We start from the raw sequence: 20,095 nt of genomic DNA, 5'->3' as shown, positions 1-20,095 counted from the left end.
ATACTACTAATAATAATTTAATATTAATCCATCAATCTCAACATCATCTCTTTTTTCACTCAGTTATTACTAGTATTATTATTTACTAATTTTATTATCATCTTTATGTGAGCTTTTTTCTTAAGTATTTTGTCTACAAAGTATGTATATCTATGTAACGGAACTGTCCCTGAACACGAGCTTTGCTCTTTCGGGGTATTTTAATGTAACGTTTTTATGTATATGTTATTATTAAATAAAATCTAAATCTAAAATCTAAATATCAGTCAACTGGAAGCGAGGTCAGGTGATGAAGGATGAATGCATGGATGAACAATAAAATACCAGCTGGTGGCAGAGGCCAACGTCAGGAACAGGGAAAGCAGACATGAGGAGAATGCAGTCAATAGATAGAAGAGGGCAATAGCTGGACACAGCAACAGGCAGAGGTAAGATCATCAGACCAAATTAGAGTGCCTTAGTTGTATGGGAATCCAAGACAGCTTTTGGTTGGTGAACAAGTAATAGAACATGTGAACTCATTTACTTATCTCGGAAGTATAATCACTCAGTCGGAAGGAACATTGGAGGATGTTACAAACAGAATATCTCCAGAAATACCAAATTAAAAATTTTTAGAAGTAATGTCAAAGTTGTTCTTCTTCATGGATCAGAGACTTGTTTCTCAAATAAAGCTATCAATACAAAATTGCAGACCTTTGTCAGTAGATGCCTGCGAAGAATTTTGAATATTTTTTGGCCAATAATAATAAGTAATAAAAATCTATGGAGATTGGCAGATGAAGATCCAATTAAACTACAAATTAGAAGGTGCGAGTGGAGGTGGATAGGACATTTGTTAAGGAAACCGAGGGAAGCTATTGAAAGACAAGCATTAGAGTGGAATTCCCAAGGAGCCCGAACAGTGGGACGCCCAAGAGGCACATGGAGAAGATTTGTGAGAGAAGAGGTTCAGAGCACTGGAAGAGTGTGGAATGAGGTCAAGACTATTGCTGCCAATCGTGTCTGATGGAGATCTCTCATTGATGTCCTATGCTCCACCATACTACTACTACTAGTTGGTGGGAATGGGATAATGGGTAAAGATTTACGTAGGAGAAAAGAGGAAAGAGATGATGGTACATAAAACAATGGTACGAAAGTGAGAGGAAGAGAGGAGTATAAGTTTAGAAAAGTGTCACCTAAGGGTAGCCGAATAAAGCTAGGAGGAACAAACGATGGAAAAGCCTACAGCCTGATGAACTGGTGTTTGGAGGGAATGAAATAGAATGAGTCTAGTATCACAGAGAACAGTATGTATTTACCAACACATTGATATGAGACAAAAGTGTGGGAAGAATAAATTTGATAGAAAAACATAATAGCGTTCAGAAGTCGTAAACCAAAAATGGCACTTCTGAATGCCCAATCAAATATGGAATTGAAAGTAATGCAGGAAGGTTGTCCCAATCTAAAATTACAGAACTGAGAAAAGTGGCAATATCCAACAACGTCAACACAATTATAATCTTAGAAGTAAATATCACCCAACAGAACGAAACATTCTACAGCAGACTATCACGAAAGTATACTATACAAGAGTAGACAAATCGTCAGAGGCATAATAGTCTTCAATAAAAAGGATTTAACAACAAAGTCAATACTCATCAGGGAGATGAACGATTATGTTATGTATGGAAAGAGAAGTACCACCTAGAAAATTATGGAATATACAGCAGAGCCCTGCACAACAGCTTAGCCCGTGGGCTGCTTCCACACTGCACAGCACTAAGCTCCACAGTGTCGCACAGAACTAGTTCGTCACGTCACTCAGCAGTCAGCATCACCGCACGGATCAGAGCGAACTGCTTGTGGAACGGTTTTGCACAGTGGACTTGTATTAAGGCATGGGCCAAAGTTTCTGCTTCTATCAGTTACTTATGAATTTATTTTGCTTGGGCTTGTGCTTGTGTGTGCTGTTGATCAACGATCAGCTATTGTTTCAAACGTTTTCGTTTTAGTTTTTGATTTCGGTTATTCAGGATGAGTCCAAATAATCACAAAGAAAATACACTCTTTATGAGATCAAAGTTCTTTGACAAAGAATATGATAAAATATTTTATCAAAGATCTTTGATAAAGGATAGGATTTGGGGTATATTACACTTTTATCAAACATAACCTAAAATTAGAAACAAAAGCTCTCCGAACAATTATTGTTCCACAACAGTGAACACATGTTCTCAGGATTTGTTGATACTAATATTTACGCGTTAAGTTTATGATTTGTTTATACTAATATTTAGGCGTTATGTTTATAACACCATGAATGAAGAACAGCTACAATTAGTTCCATTATTGCAATATACATTTTACTGAAAAAGAAACAACTGTGGGTTAAACTCCTGATCACAATACAAATATGTGATCAGGGTCAAACCATGGCTGCCAAGACTTGATAAGAGAGGTATACATCAGAACTTATTGGAAGAGCTACAATGCGAGGACTTGAAAAGTTATACAGATTATTATAAAATATTATTATTATTATTATTATTATTATTATTATTATTATTATTATTATTATATAATATTAATATTATATTACAAAAATTATTTATTTACAACATTTCATTTCCTTCATACTCCCATATCAGAATTTTTGTGGTAGCAATAGTCCAGTTATATTTGAAGAGTCCACTGAAAGAATGATGGATGTCATTTGGAATACATTTTTCAGGAGAAGCAATTGAAAGTTTGAAATGCTTAGCGCTCAAAGCTTAACTGTGATTTTCTGATCATTACTGGACAATGACTATCAGTGTTAATGCCATATATCTCTCTATGTACATTCTGTTTGTCTTAAGCTATGCATTGCCAGTCTTGATTCATTTTCGACAAGAAAGTGACATCCACCATTCTTGCAGTGGACTCTTCATTTACGTTCCGCCATATTGTTTCAAGGTATAGAAATCTTTTATCAAAGATAACAAGCTGAACTTACATTTTATAAAATACCTTTTATGAAAGAAACGTTTATAAAAGAAAACCTATTACATTGTCATATATTTTATAAAACATCTTTGTCAAAGAACTTTGATAGTGTAATAGCAGCCTGGAAAACCTTCATCACAGACACCGATCTTGAAAGCATACATGCTAAAATACAGTCTCTCTAGAGAAAAAGTAGTAAAGGAGAAAATCGCTGCTAGAGAGTTTAAAACAACAGAGTCAGATGGAAATTACAGAAGTACCATAGGGACAGTTTTTAAATCTGTGTTCGACAGCAGTGGAAAATAATTTAATTTTGTAATGTGTCCAGTATGCAAGTAACTGTATGCTCATGCCACACGCCAAGCGAAAGCACAACCAATGTGTGCAAGCAGGTAAGCAGTAGAATGCAATCAACTAGTGCAGTGCTGAGCAGTGCTGCGGGCTTGGGCTTGGAAGCCCAGTGCAATGGGCTAGGAAGCGGCCGTGTCAAGCAGTGTTGGTCTTGCTTGGGCTGGGCTGCTGATGCATTAAGACTCACAGTGCTGAACTGTGGGCCAGCCTGCACGACTCTGATATGCAGTCCTCCATTGAATAATAATGATCTAAACTTAGATAACATAACAACAAGCGAATGCACAATTATAATGGGAGACTTCAGTGCAGCATCAAAGAAGTGGGGATACAAATAAAGTAATACACTGGATAAAATAGTAGAAGGCTTCATAGATTCCAACAATGTCGAACTTGTATAACACCCAAATAATAAACCAACTTTCACACACTATAGTGGAAGTACAACAAATCCAGACTTGACATTAGTAGCATCCTCACTTGAAGAAGATAAAGCAACTCGTCTATTAATAGATGTTATGTTATGTTTTATTTAACGACGCTCGCAACTACAGAGGTTATATCAGCGTCGCCGGATGTGCCGGAATTTTGTCCCGCAGGAGTTATTTTACATGCCAGTAAATCTACTGACATAAGCCTGTCGCATTTAAGCACACTTAAATGCCATCGACCTGGCCCGGGATCGAACCCGCAACCTTGGGCATAGAAGGCCAGCGCTATACCAACTCGCCAACCAGGTCGACTCTATTAATAGATATGGGTACTGAACATCATGCTGTAATCTTACAAAGAAAATACATGGGAAAGCTTGTCCCTCACCAAAAAAGGAAAATTTGGAATTTCAAAAAAGCAAAATGGGATCTCTTCACAAATTACATAGAGCAAAAAATAAATACAACACAATCCACACACAATAGTTCAAAGGATCTACAACGCCTAATGGACACAATTTAGACAAGTGCAAGAAAGTACATCCCCCGTGGAAAACAAATAATGTTTAAACCCTTCTGGTCAGACAAACTAAACCAAATGAAACAAGAACGTGATCAGTACCACAGAGAAGCAGAAATAACAAGAGACCAAAGAAAAATTTGGAAATGGAAACAAAAGGCAGCACAAATGAAAAAAAAAATAATAGCAGAAAAACAAAAGTCCTGTCACAATTGGCTAGATAATATAGGAAAGAAGAAAAATGTCCACAGGCTCTTAAAATTTGTGAACAAGATCAAAAACAACTCCAGTAGTAGTAATAACCCCAGTTTGTATTGGGGGAAAGAAATTACAGATGACAAAGAGAAAGGTACGCTGTTTTGTAAATAATATTTCACAGCACACATATTACAACAATATGGTGGGAAGAAAGATAGAAAGCTGAAAAAAACAAATACTTCAACAAAAACACAATGACAGAAGTAATTAGATGACAATCTGTTCACTTCAAAATTTAAATTTGAAGAACTACATGAAGCAGTAAAAACCTTGAAAAAAGGTAAACAAGCAGGATAAGGTGTTCCCAGAACTCATTCTTCGCCTAGGACCCAAAGCAAAAAAATCTTGTTAAACATATGAGATAATATCTGGACCAAACAGGAAAGCCTCCCCCTTCGGTGGACAAAAGCCATCATAGTCCCAATTCCAAAACCCATTAAACCACGCAACAACATAGAAAACTATCTCCCAATTTCATTTACATCAATCCTAGTCAAAAGGATAGAAAGAATGGTAATGAACAAACTTTCCTGGTTTCTGGTAAAACAGAACATCCTAGTACCAGAATAAACTGGATTCCACCCAAACCAATCGTCTGCACATCCACTGGTAAGAATCACACAAGCTAGAAAAGAATCATTCAATAAAAGAGAAATTATACTAGCAGTATTTGTGGATTTCAAGAATGCTTGCGACAAAGTTTGGAGAAAGAAACTCATACAGAAACTACAAAAATCAGGCATAAAAAATCATGTTGCAATGGATAATAAACTTCCTAGGTCATTGATTAATCGCAGTTAGATACAATAACAAGTTATCCAACTATAAAAAAGCAAAAACAGGACTGCCACAAGGAGCTGTACTAAACACAGTCTTATTTAACATATATATCAACGACTTAGCACTCAGACTTAATTAATTCATTCATTCATAGTGTTCTGCTCAAGGGCAGATCTTTCACTGCAAACCCAGCATTCTCCACTCTTTCCTATTTTCCGTCTTCCTCTTAGTCTCTGCATGTGAGCCATATGTCTTAATGTCGTCTATCATCTGATATCTTCTTCTGCCCTGAACTCTTCTCCCGTTCACCATTCCTTCCAGTGCATCCTTCAGAAGGTAGTTTCTTCTCAACCAGTAATCCAGGCAATTCCTTTTCTTCTTTCTGATCAGTTTCAGCATCATTCTTTCTTCACCCACTCTCTTCAACCAGTTTCGTTTCTTATTCTGTCTGTTCATTTCACATGCTTCATTCTTCTCCATATCCACATTTCAAATGCTTCTGGTCGCTTCTCTTCACTTCGTCGTAATGTCTATGTTTCATGCCCCATACAATGCTACACTCCACATAAAGCATTTTACTAGTCCCTTCCTTAGTTCTTTTTTCAGAGGTCTCCAGAAGATGCTCCTTTTTCTATTAAAAGCATTCTTTGCCATTGCTATTCTCCTTTTGACTTCTTGGCAGCAACTCATGTTACTGCTTTTAGTAGACCCCAAGTATTTGAAGCTGTCCACTTGCTGTACTGCCTCATTTAGAATTCGCAAGTTGACCTTCTTTACTTTTCTTCGTAGACCATGGTCTCGTCTTGTTGGAATTTATCTTCATTCCATACCGGTACTGCTCACAGCTGTCATTTAGCTTCAGTAGCATGTCCCTTATTATCATCATCTCTTCTGCCAACAACATCATACTTACTTACTGGCTTTTAAGGAACCCGGAGGTTCATTGCCTCCCTCACATAAGCCCGCCATTGGTCCCTATCCTGAGCAAAATTAATCCATTCTCTATCATATCCCACCTCCCTCAAATCCATTTTAATATTATCTTCCCATCTACGTCTCGGCCTCCCTAAAGGTCTTTTTCCCTCCGGCCTCCCAACTAACACTCTATATGCATTTCTGGATTCGCCCATACGTGCTACATGCCCTGCCCATCTCAAACGTCTGGATTTAATGTTCCTAATTATGTCAGGTGAAGAATATAATGCGTGCAGTTCTGTGTTGTGTAACTGTCTCCATTCTCCTGTAACTTCATCCCTCTTAGCCCCAAATATTTTCCTAAGAATCTTATTCTCAAACACCCGTAGTCTCTGTTCCTCTCTCAAAGTGAGAGTCCAACATCATATCATCAGCAAATCTTATACACAGCAAATCTTCCTCCTACTATCACTCCTTCCATGTTCTAAAACAGTTCTTCACTAAATACTCCAAGTAGATGTTGAACTGGGTAGGTGATAAAGGGCATCCTTGCTGTACTCCTCTCTCTATTTCTTTTCCTTCTGACATTTCTTCTCCTATCCTGTCTTTAACTTGTTTCATATAAAGGTTACTGAATAGCCTCCTCTCTTTCCAATCCACGCCAATTTTCTTTAGGATCCCCATCAATTTATTCCATTCCACTCTGTCAAACGCCTTGTTAGGTCCACAAATACTATATACACTTCTTTATTCTTCTCTAGGTATCTTTCGCCAATTGTCCTGATCACAGAATGTAGGGACGACTATTTTATTCTTATGCTAATTATTAAACTTTTCTGTAAAACTGAAATGTATTGTTTATAATATTTATTATTAGCTTATTTATATGTACTATATTTAATACAATTTAATGTGTAACACTTTTATTAAGCCGCCAATGCTTATCTACTATAATAGTCATTTACATGAATAAGATTTTTACATGAACATTTTCGATACCATTTTTTGTATCATCTTCAGATGCATTATAATTAAAATTAACAATTAACATTTGTAAATGATTGAAAACCTAGCCATTGGTATAATGCATCTGAAGATGATACAAAAAATGGTATCGAAAACGTTCATGTAAAAATCTTATTCATGTAAATGACTATTATAGTAGATAAGCATTGGCGGCTTAATAAAAGTGTTACACATTAAATTATAGCAGCTTATTGGTAACAAAACAAAAATGAAATTGATATTTAATACAGTTTAATTAAAAGATGCTATACTCCTATTCTACTCCTTCAACCATTCAACAGATGACCTGAATGCATGGGAATGCTATTAGAATTTAAAATTTTGATTGCTGCTTGCCGACATGGAGGGGTTCAACTCCAAAGTAACTGGCAGCAGTGTTGCCAACTGTACAGAAATTCCGTCAGTTCCGTCAAAACGGAATTGCCATGTAGCGCATGGGAAAAGATTGATGGGTGACTGATTTTCTGGCGGAAATTACGATTTACATTGTCTTTTGACTTTTTTAGCTGCTGTCATTTTTAATTGTTTAATTTTTGGGGGAGTGCAGGCCAACCCAGCACATCAACTGCAGAACTAGAGGCAGATAATATGGATGAATTATTATTATTTTAATCAAGATTGGCAAGGAAGTTGGGTTAATATTTGCTTTCATTTGTATATAGATATATTGAGTGAGTCTTATTATTATTATTTTTTTTAATTTTGACGGATTCTGACCGTCTTAGACTGACTGGGATACAATTTATGTGTTGGCAACACTGATTGACAGCTTCTACAGCATGGACTTCACACTACTCCACTAGTGAGTAGATCAACCAAATTTTAACGACTTTTTAAAAGTGAATTTCCCATATTGTAGCACACTCTCATTTTTAGCCACAAGCCGCCACTGCTGAAATGGTTAGTCGAGGCTACGATAGTTGCTCTATGTTGACAGAGAAAGAAGGACTTGCGAACATAATATTTAAAATTTATTTTCGAAATCCTCATTTTACTTTTGTTCAAACCTCAAATAGAAATATAAGAGTGCAATACAATATTTGGAAGAGGTTCTGAAGTTCGAAATAAAAGCGGGATGATTTAGTTTTGTAATAACATAGTTATTTTTTAAAGTGTACTAATTTAACTTGTGGTGCTTTTTCAAGAAATGCAGTAAAGTGATAGTGAAGTGGAATAGGGAAAGAAATTCCGAAAATTTTATTATTTTAACTTCCAAAACATTTTACGAAAAGCAATCATCTTTGGATATATTTCATGTTTTGGCAGATATTTTTATACAGATTCCTAACTGAATTATTTCCAGGATATTGAAGTGTCTGCCACTATTGTTTTGTGGATAATGCATCTGCTACTTAACAAACTGGTTCATGGGAAGTAACTTATCTTCGTTGTAATAGAGTGGGTGTTTGTTCCTTGTACTGTATTTGCCCTGTGACGTCTCCATTATGGAAGTCCGAAATGCGGAAGAGTCTAGTTTAGTCCAAAATTGAAGAGTTTGATCTCAAAACACGTTAAGTCCATTTTTATGAAAGGACTGAATTAGTTTTTTATCCACTGCTCTGCAGACTGAGTGAGTTTTCATGGGACATACAGAATAACACAAATTTTTACACGAAGATTGGTATTGTTTTGCAAGAAAGCAAGCTTAGATATGATAGATGTCTCGAACTTAATCATATAATATGAATATGATATGATATGATATGATATATATTTCTCAAAATCTTCGGTCCTGCTGGCCCTTCACATTTTTGTATTCGGGCCAGCATTTCCTTACTTGCACAATTTACAATTTTAAACAAGACGTACTTTGACATTTGAAGCCTGTTCTTGCTATGTCTTTCATGTCCCTTCACTTTCACTTGACCACTACTATTCTACTTCCCTTTTCTTATTCTCAGTTCCCTTGAAAATCATTCCTACCTTCATAACTAACTTAATACTTTAAATAACAATACATATAACTTATTTAATATATAAGACCTAACCCTTGTTGACTATTTCACTAAAAACTTGAACTATTATTATATTCACTGTCTAAACTCTTCTCACACAACACATTAGTGCTCGTATCCTAGCAACATTGCTTTCACTTTATTTATAACACTATTTAACACTGAAAAACGTACAACAGTTCACTTCTATTTATCCATTATCTAGCTGAATCTACTATTATTTCAACCCACTGATGCACCATTTCCTCAGATTATAGACAGGTTTTTCTCCACTATTTCTCCCTCTTTTCACACTCCTGGCACGCTTTACACACTCAATACTTCCCCTTCTATTCCCCACACTTATTTCGCTTCCTCGTTCACCAGTCTCTTCTTTCGTCGGTTCAGCATTCCTCTCTCTCCCCTTCTGCCTGTCTTCAACTCTGTTGCCATTTGATACTATGCTTGTTCCGCTGGCTTGGCCTTGGGGTGACGTCATTACTGGTCGTCTACTAGATGGTGCAGCTGTTGCCTTAGGGTTCACCACCTGAGTGGAATTTGCTGACGATGGATTCTTTCAACATTCTTCCCTCACAATCTCCTGAGTCACTGCCCTCATGTCTTCCGCAACTTTACCTTTTCTATTTCTTCCACTATTATTAACAATCTTTCTAACTCTCTCCTTTATCTCTAATCTTTTACTTTCGTCAATATTCTCTCCATTTTCCGACGCATTCAAGTTTTCCAAACAAAATTCAACATCAAATAACTCCTCGTTAATTTTCAATTTGTCCTTAATTAATTTTGCATAATGTCCATTATTCCTAGCTGCTTTCATAAACGCCACTAACACCTTCCTTCAACACCTCACCTTGTATTCAAAATCTTCATCTATACTAATGCTCGAGTCTTTCAATGTTTTCTTACAATCCATGATTTTCTCTTTAATCATCCGGTTTGCTAGTCTGACCAATATGGGCCTATTTTCCCCATGCCCCACTCTATACACCTCTTTCACTTGACCGTTCCCAATGTCAATGCCTAACCATTCCCAGCACACATTTACTATCACTTCATACGTGTCCATAGACTGTTCTTTCACCTGTTCTTCAATACCAAAGAAAATTAAGTTGTTCCTCCTTTTCTCTTCTTCTAAGTATTTCTCCTTCTTTTTTAATATATTGTTTTCCTTTTGTAGATCTTCCAATTTTTTGTTAATACTATCGATGGTTGCCTTTAGACTTGTGGTATCCATTCTCCACAAATCTTTCACCTCGCTTATTAATCACTATGAAACGGCTTCCTTATACTACTGCACTTTGCTAAGTTAGCAGGCTCGCTGTCAATCACGTCTTACTTGGTTGCTTGCTCATTGAGAACTGGTGATAATATGAATAGATCATTAAAGTGTTCAAACGAACTGATCGAGTTTTGAGATCACACTTTTTAATTTCATACTCTTCTACACTATGTCGATAAAAAAGAAAGAGGTAAATAAGGCAGAGAAAAATATTGAATTGTCTTTATTTTGAGTTATATTACTAACATTTTGAAGTTGTCATGATATTCATGTAATGAGGTTACTGATTTCGGTGTCAGTGTATACATATTTGCTCTGCGTTAAATACATACTTGATCATTTCATGGTTAATCAGTACCTCCAGGCGAAAAATTTATTAACCCATTTCCATGTTTAAGCAGTTGATGGCGTTTGAATGTCAAGACTGATCTATCATAGTTTCTTGGGCTCACCCTATATCCTTTTTCGAAGATTAAAACTTAATATGGCATTTTGTTTGGATTCATACTTTCTACACAGGTCCTTCGATAATTTATATGACTCTTGATAACATTTTGAAGGTTAGATTCATGAGGATGTCCTCATTTCTATTAAAATATACTTCTGTTGTCTTAAAACTCCATTTCAGCTGCTTCTATTATTTTCAATTGATCGCTGTTTTATAGCCAAACACTAATGTCTTAAAACTCTCATTTCAGCTGCTTCTATTATTTTCACTTGATCTTTGTTTTACAGCCAAACACTAATGTTAGGAGATTTAAATTTTTATAATATTTTAAAATTATTCCTGACATCTTTTTTCTGAATAATGTTCTTTTATTGGAGTTGTAATGTTTTGGAATTTCACTGACTTATTCTCTATTAGTGTAGGAGATGTTTGACACATAACAAAGAAGGTAACCAAATGAATATAGGTCTATTTTCTTTGTGATGTTGTAAGTGGTAAAAATTTCGGTTCTGAGAGGGGTCGTTGTTAAGTTCAGGGGCCTGTTTAATAAACGTTACACAACTACAAGGAAGAAATTAATAGTGTAATTTAGCAGTTCTCAACCTATGGTACGCGTACTACTCGTGGTACATGAGCCACTGCTGATGGTACTTTTACGAAATATGAAATAAAAATCTGAATTATGATAAAATCTATAATTATATATAGATGTTTCCAAACTTCGAACATTGAAAAAGTAATTTAAATAATTTCAGGGATGTGTGTTTGAATATAACATGATTTAATTAATGTTTGTTGTAATATTTCTAATTTTTGGCTAATTTCACCACACCTCGTTAATGTTAATTCAATAATATCCAGTAAAATTGGACAAGATAACAAGCGAAACTGACGCACTCTGTTTAAACCCCACTAACTAATAAGCCATGCAGTAGTATTACAAGACTACTAACTTTATGAAACAGAACTCAAGGCTTTAGTTTGATCAGTAGATACCATATTTGGTTTACATATATGGTCTGGAATAGCTGAGTTTGGAAGTAGAATGCAATAGTCCAATAAAACCTGATACACATTATAGTTAGTCACGTTATTATGATGAGACACTGTCGAAGTTACCCTTTTAACACCAAACATAACTTCCTGCATGGCACTACACTCTTTAATTGTCTTTGTGACCATTATGAAAATACTCTGAAAACCAAACTTAAAAATATTCAGAACAATTAAATATTTAACTATTAATTCCTGAAATATTACTAGCGGTAATCTTATGAGAAGTTATATTACCGGTATATAAAATGTTGACTGTTTTACCGCTGTGTAGTGTGTAATAGAAACTTCAACACATGTTAAAATGTTACTTTAAAATTAAATTAGATATTTAACATACATACTCTTCCTCCGTAAATACATTATTTACTCTATTTCACTTTAATCAGTGAAATGTCAGATAAACTAGAGATTGCATTGGAAACAGATTTGAAGCAGTTATGACAGAATCTCTGGAACTAGTATATCAGCCGGGAATTGTTTAGAAATACCATTTAATATTCCTTTTAACATTTCTAACAATGATGCAGCTAAGTGTGGCGTGATCTTGTCGAAGACCTCTTTCCAATTCTCGTCCAGAAGTTTGTTCATTTCGTCACCTGCAAGCAATGAATCCTTAATTCACTCAACTATTCCTTTGTTGTCTACAGGAGAGCCAGCGAACACACCTCAGCTAAATTCAAACTCAGTTTCAGAATGCTCAGTGTTTCAGGCGAAAATATTAGCATTGCGAGAAGCAATCAAATGATGCAGTCAGTTTGGTTACAGCGCTTGTATTCACAGTGACTCTCAATCAGATAAATATAACACCAACCTTATTGCCTCAGAGATAAGAACTTTAATAATGAAAAGTGGCGTCCATATTTGTATAACTTGGGTCAAAGGTCATACTGGGATAGTTGGAAATGAGAGAGCTGATGAATTGGCAAAGATGGCAGCCAACTCTGATACGCCACTGTCGTACAGTTTATGTCCGATATCCTATATTAAAAAGGTAGCCAAAAACATTATATGCTAGAATGGAACGAAAGATGGGTCAATAGTGATAAGGGAATTCTTACAAAAGAGCTGATTTTCCAACAGTCTGTGATCGAAATACATGTAAAGTAATAATGCCAAATTTCGTACTGACATAGTTTTTGACTCGGCATGGGAAATTCGGGGAATACTTAAATAGATTCTTCATTTGTGGGCCATGGTTCCCTATTACATTTGGAGAGTATTTCATTGTTTATTTTTGGTAATCTTGAACTGGATATTTGGTGTACATATCCAGTCCAGTTTGTTTTGTTTCTTACTTTTTTTTTTGCATTTTTCCAAAATGTGAATTACTTTCAGTCTTGCTAAGTTTCATTCTTGGCTAGAACCCTGACCGATTGTATCCTCTGCAGATTCCAGTCAGGAAAAGTAAAATTTCGGCAGAAAAATGAAGTATTTCTCATATTCTCAGTGTGCATTAACAGTAACTGTTATTTTAATGTGTGTGTGTGTGTGTGTGTGTGTGTGTCTAATGCCTACCCACTTCACTTTGTTTGGTTCGGATTCTGCATACAGCAGATAGATGGCAGGACTGTGACAGATTTTTAAATTGCACACCACTTCGGTGGACCACGTTATGTATGCATGATGTGTATCTGTGAAGAGTTATGTCGTGTACTAGGGTGAGTGTATGTTAAGTGTTCGTGTAAGTGTAGTGTAGGGAATGGGTGAAGATGATGATGAAGGTGAGGAAGGGAGAAAGGGAAACCCTGTGGTGGCACATAGTCTACTCCTGTCAAATAGCACTAAGGGAGCCGCCAGGCTTAACATCCCCATCCGACGGATGAATCAGTATCAACAGTTATATATGCCTTCCCTTCATATGCACTGCGGAGAGATTTGGGATTTAACCCAAGCATATTGATGCACAATTTATAGGAGTTGTGCACCACCATCTCTCCTAGTCCCGAGCTAGAAATTTTACAAGAAAATTTGTGACCCTGCTGGGAATCGAACCCGGGCCAGCTAATCTGGAGACAGACACACTAGTACAGAGCTAGCTAACTCGGCGGGCACCTGTTACATTAATGGTAGCTATTGATTCATATGAGTACCAGCGAAGTGTAATACATATTATGTATTTATTTATGTAAATACTTGTCATTTGACTGATTGACTCATATAGGTACGTGCGAAGTTTAATGTATATTACACTTGGATTTGTGTAAATACTTGGTAGTCCTAAAATGTTACAGATTGATAGGTATACCAGAAGCGTTTGAAAAGTTCGTGACCTGACACATAGGTGGCATTGAAAATGTGTCAACAATGCCGCTATTTTTTATGGTCATTTTAAATCAGTAAGCATAAAAATAGTAATTTTCTTTTGACTGCAGGTACACTTTGTGTAGTTTAATTTTGAAATTAGTGTGCTGAACAGATTGGTAAAAACGGAATATTGATCTTCGTGCTGTCATTAAATATTTCGTGAAAAGGGAATGAGAAGCATGAAAGAAGCATGGATGCTACACTTGGGGAATCCGCTCCATTGTTTTCGACTGTGAAATAATGAGCGGTACTATTTAAATGTGATCGATATAGTGTCGAAGACGTCTCCCACAGTGAATATCAAGTAAGAGCAACGAGTGAAGAAATAAAAAAAAATTCACAGTATGATGTTGAATGCCTGTTGACTGAGAGTGCTGAAAATTATCAAGGTTATGCGTATCTCAACTCAACGTTGTGACACATCTTAGTCAATGTCTTGGACATGTCGAAGGTCTCCCTCTCTAAGGTGGGTTCTGCTTTTGTTAACACCAGAACAAAAGGATGTCCGATGTGAAATTTCGAGGGATTGTATGGCTCGATCCCAGAAAAGGACGCCCAGTTTTTTTGACTCGGTTTCTGATCACTGATGAGACCTGGATCCACTACAACATACTAGAGACAAAACAGAAGTAGAAACAGAGGATGGACAGAGATTCTCCACCTCCAAAGAAAGTAAATTTAATTGCATTTCAATTGAAAGCAGTTCAGTTATCTGGGAAAGTCGTGGCGATCTGTTTTGGGATTCTAAGGGGGTAATTATGAATGACTGTCTAGCAAAGGGAAGAACAATAACCGAAGAATTTTATTCAAATCTGATGCAGCAACTGAAAGGGAAAATTCGCAAGAAGAGACCTGGGATATCCCACAAGAAAATGTTTGATTACGACAATTCACCCGCTCACATGTCTGCAATCGTGGTTGCTAAACTACATGAACTAATCAAATTTTTTGCCGCACCGATCCCCGTACTCACCAGATCTCGCACCCACAGATTTCTTCACCTCCCACCAGAGCTTAAAACTCACTTGGCTGGGAAGAAATGTTCGTCAAATGAAGAGGTTATTGCAGCAGCAGAAGGCTTTTATTTTGCAGACCTTGAGGAATCTGTTTACAAGGAGAGTATAGCAGCATTGTAGCACTGATGGACCAAATATGTGAATCTCCAGAGGGTTTATGTTGAGAAATATAGATTGTTTCGGAATAATCCTATTTAATTTCTGTGTCATGCTGTGAACTTTTCAAACAATCCTCGTAGATACCTGCGAAGTTTAATATATATTAGAGATTGATTCGTGTTAGTAGTTTCTAGCTCTAATATTTTATATGTTGATTCGAATAAGGTACCTGCAAAGTGTAGTACCAGTATGTATTTCAGATTGATTCGTACTTTCTAGCCACAATATTTTAGAGTTTGATGTGTATAGGTACTGCGAATTTATGTATACGCTAGAGATTGATCTTGTAAGTACTTGCTAGCTCTGATATTTTACAGATTGATTCGTATTAATACCTGCTAAATTGATTGCAGTTTGATTTCTTTAAGGACTTGTTGGCCTTATTATTTTGCAGATTGATATGTGTAGGTACTTGTCAATCGTAATGCTTTACAGTTCGATATAATTAAGTAGGTACCTGCTAGCCTTAATATTTTACAGATAGATCCGTGTTGGTACCTATGAGCCGTAATGCTTTACGAATTTTTTTGTGCATATATGTTTGTGCGTTAAACTTTACAGATTGATTCTTGTAGGTACATATCAATTCTGATTCTTAACAGATTGATATGTGTAGGTACCCGCTAAAACTAATATTTTACATATTGACTCGTGTTGGTACCTATGAGCCTTAATATTTCACAGATTGATTCTGTTGATATTTGTCAATCGTAATACTTTATAACTTGATATGTGTAGGTATATGCTAGCCCTAATTTTTAATAATTGATTTGTGTAGGATTCTGTGAGACCTAATATTTTACACATTGATTCGTGTTGGTACCTATGACCCGTAATACTTTAGAGATTGATTCATGCAGGTACTGTTGAACCCTAATACTTTATAGATTGATTCGTGATTAGAGATTAATTTGTGTAGGTACATGTGGGACCTGATATTTTACACTCATTACTGTGGATAACTGCGAGTCATAATATTTTACAGAATGATTCTTGTAGGTACATGTGAGCTCTGATATTTTCGTCTGAAATTTTCGTTTCGAAGCTCAGTTCGTTAAAAATTACTCCCGCTATCCCAAATTGTGATATAGATACAAGTTCAAAGAGGGGATCAGTGCACGTGTGCAACCTATTGCCTATTAGAATATGGCATTATGTGCAGTATCTTACGAGGCTTCCACTGTTCCGACGTGACCACTAGCAGACTGTTGAAGAGAAGACAAGAATCGTATTTACACAGCTACATATCAGCAGGAGGCAAATGGCCACCAGCAGTGGTGTTCGGGTTGAAGACAAGGGTTCATCAACTCATCTAAATTGAGGAGGAACCACAAAAAAATTGACAAGTGAACACAGTAGTGCCATAGTGCAGTTCCTGGTGCAATACAAAAGAGGTGGAAGTTTGCAGAGGGGTGCTATTAAGAAAACAGCTGTTAAGTTTCTAGTAACATTACTGACTATATCCTGAATTTGGCACCGAGCTAAGCAACAGTATGATAAAGGCAAGTTGTACGCTGAGAAAAGAGGAAATTATGGTCCCAAACGCGAAGATTATTCTGTAGAACTGAATAAAATAAAGGACATTCCTTTACACAAATGTGGGACAATTCGATATTTTCTATGTGCTATTGAAATGCCAAAAACAACTCTATTTCAGTATTTCAAAGAGGGTAAAACAATCAAAAGAGTTGTATATACACTAAAATCTCTTTTCACAGAAGATAACAAATGCGAACGACTGTCATTATGTTTGTCTATGTTAGAAGTTAATGGTGAATTCAGGTCTATGTACGATTATGTGCATATTGATGAGAAGTGGTTCTGTTTCACTAAGTATTACCTCATGATAGATGGGAAGTCTCCACAATGGCAATGGAAATACAAGAGATTCATTCCTAAGATCATGTTTATGGCGGCAGCGGCAAGACCTAGGTGGGACTCGCACAAAAATCAGTGATTCAATGTCCGAATAGGCATCTGGTCATTTATTGGCATAAAGACGGCAAAAAGAAGCAGCTAGAATCGGCCACATGGCACTCCCCTTATATACCCTAAAACATCAGTGACACGAAATGACATTAAGAAAATGCTTGTGCAAAACGTCATTCCAGCTATTCAACTACAGTTTCCAGCAAGTTGGAAGAAGAAGACGATCATTAATTCAGCAGGACAATGAAAAACCCTATTCTTTCTTTATTAAAATCCTGCAATTATTTCTGCGGTCAAAAAAATGGCTGGAATATTGTCCTGAAGAGGCAGCCACCCATAAGCCCTGACCTCAATGTTTTGAAGCTTGGATTTTTAATGCAATCCAGTCTCTGCAGCATCAGAAAAGTCCACGAACAACATAAGAACTGATTGACTGCACTGTTGAAGCCTTCACCACTCTGACCAAAGACAAACTGATTGATGTCTTCCTCACTTTGCAGCAATGCATGGAGTACTCCATGATGAAAGAAGGAAGTAATGCATACAAGCTGCCTCGTATGGGGAAAGACAAACAAAGACGTTCAGGAGCATTTTCCGATACACTTCAATGCACTCAAGAGGCTATAAAGGTGGCACAATCAGCCTTAGTGAAGTTAAAATACACCAAAATGTAACTTGGTCAACATATTATTAATAGGAGTACCACTTTAAATTTATTAAATAATGAGTGAACATTTTTATTTGTGATTGTTACTTATGTATGTTTTAAAGAAGTAAGGTCTCAAGACGTTAATTGATTTATTGTTTTATGGAGAGAAAATATCTGTGATTGATACTCGTACTTACGTATTTTTGTTAAGGTAAAGTACCAATACATTATTAAATGCGATCTTATTAATATTGAAGGTGTGAGTAATTATATTGCAACATATTTTCATGTATCACAATATGTAATGTAATATCCATAACATATTTTGGAATTAAATAAATGAGGCATATCTATACTATAATTTGGGATGGAGGGAGTATTACACAGAGGATAAGGATAGACCAAATTTTGAGGATATGTCTGTTTTGTATGATGAATGAATATTTGTACTGAAATCAATACAGTTGCATTTATTACGTGTTCTTATGAGGGACACGAAATGTTGAACTCAACCACACAATCTGATTTAGAGTATACCTCTCTGATGCGTTATTTTTCAGCAAAAAATATTTTAATTTTTGTGCTAAAATTGCTATTTTTAATACCCTATTGAATTTGTTCACAAATATACAAAAACCTGCCAATACTTCAGGAACATGGATGAATGGAGAGATAGGGGAGTACGCCAATGAAGAATGACTACTGTAGGCTATTTTCATGAAAACGTATGTTCTACAGCATCACAATACTTTTTCATATATGTCAGTTAGTTGTTGGGAAAGTAAATTATTTAGAGAGAGAGATATGAGGAAAGAAAATAATCGTCACAGTAAAAGACAAAAATGTGAAAGGAAAGTGATTTATGAAATATATGCTGAGACATTGCTGAAAATAAAGATGCACAATCAGGAGCAGTGCTGCTGGACGAGAAATACAGAAAGTGAGTTGTGAGTCATGTTAGGAAGGATATGCTCAGAAAGAGCAGCATCAGCGGAAGATATTTAGTAAGGACTGGGATGTCCTGGGTTCAATTTCAGGTAAAAACGAGATTTGTAAACTTCTAGAAGTGCTACGACTTCCACTGGGCTTTTACTACTGGTGAAAGTAGAACAGAGCATGATATGCATTACACTACTACCTCAGTAGTATCAAACTCCCTACTTCTATTGACTCTGGATGATGGGTGTGTAACTGTTACCACATGAGTGCAAAATGCATAATTGATATCAAGGAAACTGCAGTGAAGGAAAGTTTGTCTTACCGAGACGCTTGTCGCCGTTGAAGAGGTTGTCGAGGTAGATGTACATCCTCTTAGCGTCCAGGTGGACTGTCGCTGAAGTCAACAGGAAATGGTGTACTCCATTAATCTTCTGAGTTGCGAAATTGTTTCGGACCATGCATTTTGCATCAACTGTTGGAGAGAAAAAGTACTTATCTATGTATAAATTTTTTAAAATATACACTTCTTAGGATGTAAAATATCTATTTAGCACAAAAAGCAATTGTTCTAGTACAGTGAATGTTATTAAATGAAAAGCTCTCATACGAAAGACTAACATATGGAAACAACTTGGCCGATTGAAAATAGCCTTAATATTATTTTATACCAGTAGTTGTGGTCCTGTGAATGCTTTCTCTTCGGCCATTTTAAATTAAAAATTTATATTGTATTGGGATCATTTCATACGAAAGGAGACTTCAGGGTGAAAGGAAGCATATAAGACGTGTTGTGAAATTGAAAATTTAATATATTAAACCATTAAGGTATCCTTTTTATGCATACAGACTGTCTCTAGTACAAGAGTACGTCCGTGAAGACTAAGCTGCTGACATTACGTAAAATGTCAACAGGTGTCTTTTTTTTTTTTTTCATCATAAAACGTGGGAATGAAATTTAAAAATCAATTTCAGATGAATACTTACCAAATGAGAGGCTGTTAGTGCCTGTAAATGTCTATTTTAAATTTTATTGCCCTCTTTGTTTATAATATCTATTTTTTAAGTGGCTGAAAGGGCAGGATTACAAAAAGATTTTATAATTTATGA

At 36.0% G+C, this 20,095-nt stretch overlaps 1 protein-coding gene across 2 annotated transcripts in view; it reads right to left on the bottom strand.

Annotated features, from left to right (window-relative positions):
• Positions 1–10,696: 10,696 nt before the first annotated feature.
• LOC138699672 (protein takeout-like) overlaps positions 10,697–20,095 on the bottom strand; it is a 42,460-nt gene continuing 33,061 nt past the window's right edge. For both annotated transcript variants that reach the window (XM_069825719.1, XM_069825720.1), the window contains exons 5-6: positions 19,311–19,460; positions 10,697–12,588 (exon numbers count right to left, since the gene is read on the bottom strand). In XM_069825719.1, coding sequence (XP_069681820.1) covers positions 12,428–12,588; positions 19,311–19,460 — 311 coding nt within the window. In that variant the 3' untranslated portion in view covers positions 10,697–12,427. The remainder of the gene's footprint in view (positions 12,589–19,310; positions 19,461–20,095) is intronic.

The sequence above is a fragment of the Periplaneta americana genome, chromosome 5 (assembly GCF_040183065.1).
Source record: "Periplaneta americana isolate PAMFEO1 chromosome 5, P.americana_PAMFEO1_priV1, whole genome shotgun sequence".
Taxonomy (NCBI): domain Eukaryota; kingdom Metazoa; phylum Arthropoda; class Insecta; order Blattodea; family Blattidae; genus Periplaneta; species Periplaneta americana.
The sequence above is the reverse complement of the archived record's forward strand: the minus strand, read 5'-3'. Positions and strand labels throughout refer to the sequence as shown.